At 34.7% G+C, this 6,846-nt stretch overlaps 1 protein-coding gene across 2 annotated transcripts; it reads right to left on the bottom strand.

Moving 5' to 3' along the window:
* Positions 1 to 767: 767 nt before the first annotated feature.
* LOC132065178 (probable protein phosphatase 2C 46) lies at positions 768 to 6,140 on the bottom strand. 2 transcript variants are annotated; one of them, XM_059458440.1, is made up of 5 exons: positions 5,825 to 6,140; positions 4,712 to 5,143; positions 4,208 to 4,575; positions 2,206 to 2,442; positions 768 to 1,440 (listed from the first exon to the last, which is right to left on the bottom strand). In XM_059458440.1, exons 2-5 carry the CDS (start codon positions 5,031 to 5,033, stop codon positions 1,201 to 1,203), a joined length of 1,167 nt encoding a protein of 388 aa, XP_059314423.1. In that variant the 5' UTR covers positions 5,034 to 5,143; positions 5,825 to 6,140; the 3' UTR covers positions 768 to 1,200. The 2 variants fall into 2 exon arrangements, with proteins under 2 accessions (XP_059314423.1, XP_059314424.1); XM_059458441.1 differs by having other exon boundaries at positions 4,712 to 5,134.
* Positions 6,141 to 6,846: the final 706 nt, after the last annotated feature.

Raw genomic sequence — 6,846 nt, 5'->3', positions numbered from 1 at the left:
AAATATTTTAGTTATAATTCTTAATTAATTTAATTAGGTTTTGGAATTAACTGCAGTCATACAATCAGACAACCAAAACTCCAAATACTGTATTGAAATCCACTTCTTCTTCATAACTGACTATTATGGTTATAGATCACAGTCACAAACACACCATTCATTAGGAGTGGTTTGGTCACGGTCACGGATAACAGTGTTGAAATAAATCGTAAGATTATTTTACCTCATGTTTAGCTAATTGTTTGTTCTATATAAACAATCCTGGAATTATCTATCACACAGTTGTAATATTACTATCAGACTCAATGTAGGATAACAATACCTAGATCAGTAATCCAGAAATAAAACAACAAATAATAAAGATAGCCTTCTCCAAAGCTCTCCTTCAAAGTTCTTTAAGAAAGTCAAAAGTTAAAATTGAAAATATCAGTTTATTACTCCCTCCGGATTATAAAAAGTGTCCACTTAGCATTTTTTTTCCGGGTCAAAAAAAATATCCACTTATCAAATCAAGAAAGAATTAACTTTATTTTTTCAGATTTATCCCTATTAACTGTTATACGATCAAATCTCAATACTTATTTAATTAGGGATAGTTTAATCAAATTACTATTTTTGTCTAGAAGTGAGTATTTTCTTAAGGCATGTGCAAATGACTAAATGAACTCTTTTTTTTATCCGGAGGGAGTAACATTTATCTAGTGAAAAATCAAACAGATGTTTTACATCCTACCTTGTATTTGCTACTTTGTCCAACAATCCAAACATCTACTAATGAAAATATACATCCATGAATCATTCCGTCATTATTTAATCCTACAATACAATCCCGGTATAACTTGTTTACAAACCAAATTCCCCTTCAAAGGACAGAAGGATTTAAGGCATTTACAACCTCCAGCTAACTAAATATTATACAAAAGCCAAATGAAATTAGGAAATTACTTCAAGGAAATATTATACCCGAGGAATAATTGAAGCAAGAAGAAATTACTTCAAGGAAACAACTCAACTGATAGTTGTGAAGATACTCTTTTTTTTCCAGCCCCTTTCTTGGGCACAGGAACTAAATCCAAGTACTAGTCTCAGTTAGATTACAGTTTAAAAAAATTGTTGGCCTGCTTTTGAACTTTTAGAAGCCCACCTGGTATTCACAAGATACATAGTACAACAACAACAGCTTCATAAAGTTGCACCAACTTATGTTGGAGTAGTCTTTGTAGGCAAACTTATGCCACCTCCTTTTACAGAAATATTAGGACTCTTGACCGAGCTAGCCCGGCTCACGAGATTCGAGTCGAGGAACACAACCGCCACCGAGATGTCATCGTGGAAATGTCGACGAACTCCACGATCGATTTTCTTCAAGTCTGAATACCTCATTTCCCTTTTCTTTGCTGCTTCTTGCAATGCAGTTTTCACTAACCTTTTAGCTATCCCCTGTCAAGTGGCAAACAAGCCTCTTTTAAGTTTTGATCCTAACTGCATTTTCTTCTCAAGGAGTTGAGACATATAGCTTTTCCACTACATATTTAGACTAAACGACACTATAAAAGTAATAGAGGCCAAAATGATAATTAAGGGTGTCAAATAGGCGGGGTCGGGCTGAATTTGGACAGTCAAAATGGGCCGAGTTAATAAATGAGCGGGTTATTGACCGCCCAAAATACTTAGACTGAAATGGGCTAAAAAAAGAGTCATAACCTGACCCGGCCAATTATTACTAAGTTTTAATTTCTTTATTTGTTCTTTTATAAATTTTTATTACCTAATAAAACTATTCTTTTCTTATTATGGTTATAGTATATAATATATCAAATAAAAACAATGTCTTTTTGAAAATATTTTGACAAGATTTCTTATAGGCCAACTTGGGCTAAATAACAGGCCCAATTTTAATTTTTGGGCTGTGCTGAAATGGACTGAGCTAATAAATGGACGGTTTGAGCGGGTCATGTATTCATGGACTAATTTTGCCACCCCTAATGGTAAGCATGCAATTGACAGAGTGGCTACACATTTCAGTTAAATGACTTCTATTGCTCGGCATTTCAGTGTTAAGTGCATCACCAGATCATTTTACTACCAGCTATATTTCACCAACTCTTTTTGTGGCCTATCATGTATGGGAGGGAAGCAAGACATCATCCAGTAAAATGGACTAGAAGAGAGATCCATGAAGCATAATGAGGACAGATATCTTACATTTCGTGGGTGATTTTGTACAATGTCGACTGCGCCTTGGTTACTTAGGTGCTCCCAGAGACCATCCGATGCAAATATGATAAACTGATCGTGAGGTTGCAACTGGTGCTCTGAAATTGCGGGATCTGAGCTCAATATGGGCTTCCCAAATGGTTCTCGAAGGCGAAACTTAGCATACAATGGCTCCCTGTTGAATTCAGCTTTCTTTAAGTACACATCACCAATGGATCTCGAAATCTGCAAAATAAAGTATTCAGTCATCTTGGAGTGCAGATCGAAGGTTTTTTCAGTCATGCAAGGCACAACCATACTAAACGTGCTTCCTAAAGAAAGTGTCTCTGTAAGACTGAAACAGCTGTTGAAATACTCCCTCCGTTTCAACTTGTTTGTCTTACTTTCCTTTTTAGTCTGTTAAAAAAGAATATCACTTTCTATATTCAGTAACTCTTTACACCCAGCAACTTATATGGCATACTTAAGACCACAAGATTCAAAGGGCATTTTCGTACATTATACATATCAAGATATTTAAGACCACAAGATTTAGAAGTCTTCTTTCTTGAACTCTGTGCCGAATCAAACTAAGACAAACAAATTGTAACGGAGGGAGTAGCAATTTAATTCATGTGTAATAAATTGAAGGTTCATATTTCCATAAACCATCCAAAAATTATGCCAACACTCCGGAAGAGGGGGAGTATCCCTTGTTCACAATACATTCATACAATGTATGATTTAAGGTGACAAGATTACTACAATCAAAACCAAAGGGAGAAACGCAATTTCCATACATATAGGTAGATTTTTAAGAATTAAAAGATATGTTAGATTTAATTAGAGCTTTAACAAAGATATCAAGAAGTGTAACTGAATGGAGGACCCTTTAAGTCACCCAGCAGTAACTATTTATTTTGAATTTTCCCTACTGTTCAGTCATAAGTATCTCTTATATCTGCTAATTGATTAAAAGCTTGAAATTAAAAATACGACAAGCTTACAGTATCTTATGTCTGCTACTCTCATTCATATTGCTTAAGCATTTGGGCACACTTTAAAGATACTATATCTGCTGCTGAATATCACACAAAGTCAAAAAAAATATCAAACTGAAAAATAATGAAGCCTCTCCATAAAAAACAACAAACATTCCTCTACACATGTAAATATAAACGCAACCAGTAAAATAACTTGTTTTGCCAAAAAGATATCACGCCTCACACCTTTATCACAGAAAAGGGTACTATTTCCACCACATAAACCATAAAGTGGTAAAAAGGAAGGGTTTGGTTACGAAAATACTCCTTTAACGGTTTCTGTTTATTCATTCATTTCTCAAATTGAAGCAAATATCAAGAATCTACAATCTCAGTTTCTTCAGATAATCTCGTATTTCCTTCTGGAAAGAAACACTTGCCATTAAGAGTTCGAAATTTGAACGTTTCAACTTCGTGTCGACTGGTCGATGAAAGTTCAATTGCTATATGTGAAAGGCAAAGAAATGTTCATAACTCAAGCGCAGTGGACAAAAACCCTATACTATAGGCTACTTGAATGGCAATTTCCTATGGCTCCCATGAAAAGGAAAATACAAGGACATCAGAAACACCATCTTAAAGTCCTAAAAACGCATAAACGATTAGGGGGCGGGTATAGTATGAAGAAACTTAGAATCTACAAAAATCCCAATTATTAAAATAGACGTAATGTATATATTTTTATTGAAAGAATACTCATTACTAATAAGATCAAATCGGTACTTTGAGCTGAGCAAACATCTTTTTTCATTTTTGGCCCGTCAGCCAAAATTAATTACGAGCGCTAGCCAAGATATACAAGAAATATACACTGATTATGTATATTTACATATATTACAAGTATATAATATGTATATTTATACTTAATATACAAAACCTATACATTTGCTGGCTATTATTCTTTTGAGCGGTCCAAAAATGTAATTATCCCAAACAGAAACTGCTTACGAAGATGGAATGGAAGTTACCTGTATAAGCCCCTTGACACGCCAGACATTGTGCTTTAAAACTACAATTTGTGAATCATCTGGATGCAAAGATTGCATCTCTTGTCTTACAGATTCAATGCTCACATTGTGTTCTGCAGAGAGCTGAATCGAGAGAACCTCGCCAGTTGACTTAACAAGTCTCCCTAAGACTGCCCTTGAATCACCAAGGTTGGCTATATATAATGTTCCATTGCAGATAACTCCAACAAGACAACACGATCCAACAGCAGCAATTTGTGGTTTGGTCGGCCATTGTTTAGTCACAACAGAGAGGAAACCATCTTCTGTTGCTTGAAATGCTTTCCGAATCACCTCAACAGACATAGACTGGTGCTCAGATGTGAACCCTACACAATTTTGGAGCAAACCATTGAGGGAAGACTTAAAGAGGAACAAAAAATCATACATAGTAGTCCCTATAAAAAAGCAGTGATATTTTTTTTCTAGAAATGGAATTAACTCAAATTGGTCAGAAGAGCTCACTCTTGAGATTTTGAAAGAGGTGTTCATTAATGAACCTTGAAGTTTCAGGCCCTCCATGCCCATCATAAATTCCAATAAAAGTACCATATGGCCCAACAGAATCCTGCAAGCTCAAGCTTCCTGATTCGATTTGGCTCTGATCTTCGAGTAGATTATTAGCTTGAACTACAGCCATTGAAAACTCTCCATTTACATGTTGCCCTGTATCTTTATACCATAAAAGCCCGTCTTGCCGACCACCGGCATCTGAACTTGTATGAACATGTCCATTTGCCCTTGGCTGAAAACAGGCCCTTAATATGTTCATTAATCCAGATATCATACCTCATCTCATCCAAAACACCATCCAATGTCTCCACATTTGCCTGGTCTTATATTTCCAATTTTGCTCTTAAAAATCTCAACTTTGCTTTTGTTGTAATACTACAAGTCCTTAAAAATACCAATGACAAAAGTAAGATGAAGAGAAATAATCAACCCGGTAACTATTACAAGCAAATGATGACCAAGAAGCCACCTCTAGTTTAATACTCCCTCGATTCAATTTGTCTGTCTTAGTTTGACTCGGTACGGAGTTTAAAAACAATAAGGAAAACTTTTGAATCTTGTAGTCTTGAATTAAAATTAAAGATGCGTGTAAATGTACAAAAATGCTCTTTGCTCTTTGAATCTTGTGATCTTTAATATTGTCACGTAGGATATGACTAAATATAAAAAGTGAAACTATTTTTTAAAGAGACTAATAACAAGAGGGTACACTAAAATTGATTTATGGTGTACTTTATAAATGAAAATACAACACAATGAATCACTCTAAAAATGAAAAAATCAACAAAACTACAACATAGGACTTTCAAAGTAGTCCAATTCAGCTTTTTCAATATGGAAGAATATGGCCAGTCAGCTTAAATCCAGAAGGTCTGACTTTATCAAAGAATAAAATCAAACTAAAAAACAGGATAAAGATAGACATTTTTTTCTTGACTACCCAAATTTCAAGAATCACACATACTATATTTGAAACCAAATATAGCAAAATATAGCCTGACCATAAATAAGATAATAGCATAAGCAAAAACAGAGAGGAGTTCAAAAGGGAAATAAAAAACTCACCTTTGAAGATCTGAAAGTGAAAAGGGTGTTTAGATCTGTGAAACTATCAAATCAAAAGAAAGTAAAGTTAGTATTGAACAGTTTTTTTGTTTGTTTTTCTCTAACTTTTCTTTGAGAATGATGATGAAGTGATTCAAGAAAACAAATAGACAGAAGAAGAGAATAGTGGAAAAAAAGAGTGATCAAATTTTGTTTTGAGAGAGAGAAAAGTAGTGTTATTTGTTCAATTTGGCCAAACTGAAAACTATGGTCTCACAAAGCAGACAAAATCCCATTAAAAACCAACAATGGAGAGCTTGAAGCCAGCAAAGCATAGGACCATTTTGGGCTCCACCCCCACCCCCACCCCCACACCCCTTAACACCCGTACCCCTCAGCTTTATTAAGGTTAGAGGTAAGAAAATCTATAGAGATAGAGAGAGAAAACAAGAAACAAGAAAAGTAGTATAGCCTATTTAATTCACAGCCATGAAATTTCCATGAAATACCTCCTTATCATTCCACGTGTCTTGGATTTCATAATACTACTATCATAATATTATCTCTAAATTAAAATACTCTTTTTCTTTCTTCTTTTTTCTTTTCACTTTTTCTCCTATTTTTGTAGATCTTTAGCAGGAGCTGTTGACCCCATAAAATGCTTTACTTGAAAATTTATCTTGCCTTCCTGAGAGTTTATTTCTCTTTTATTTGCTTCTTTTTTTTTTTTTTTTAATCTAGAAAAATAATTAAGTAAAAATTGTACTTGATTTATAATTATAGCATTGAGTGTCATAACTAGTAAAGTTGTTGTTAAGTGACCAGGAAGTTACGTTCGAGCCGTGAAAATAATCTTTTGTAAAAATACAAGGTAAGACTACGTTCAATATATATTCTTGTGGAGGCATGGTCAGGCCTTTTCCCCTACCCTGCGTATTATGAGAGCTTGGTGTACCCAGTGGGAGCTCATAGTGCACCGGGCTGCCCTTTCGAGCGGTTCACTTCTAGAAAATTTTAAAACCAACATATGGATATTCAAAATG

The sequence above is a fragment of the Lycium ferocissimum genome, chromosome 7 (genome assembly GCF_029784015.1).
Source record: "Lycium ferocissimum isolate CSIRO_LF1 chromosome 7, AGI_CSIRO_Lferr_CH_V1, whole genome shotgun sequence".
NCBI lineage: Eukaryota > Viridiplantae > Streptophyta > Magnoliopsida > Solanales > Solanaceae > Lycium > Lycium ferocissimum.
This window is presented reverse-complemented; position numbering and strand designations above follow the sequence as displayed.

What these genes read in the sequence shown, in the direction of transcription:
- LOC132065178 (XM_059458440.1), bottom strand. Translation starts at nt 5,033, where the DNA reads ATGATATCTGGATTAATGAACATATTAAGGGCCTGTTTTCAGCCAAGG. An exon ending in GTGTCAAGGGGCTTATACAG is followed by an intron (nt 2,443 to 4,207) that starts GTAACTTCCATT and finishes TTTATTTTGCAG; the next exon opens with ATTTCGAGATCCATTGGTGA. An exon ending in TACAAAATCACCCACGAAAT is followed by an intron (nt 1,441 to 2,205) that starts GTAAGATATCTG and finishes GCCACTTGACAG; the next exon opens with GGGATAGCTAAAAGGTTAGT.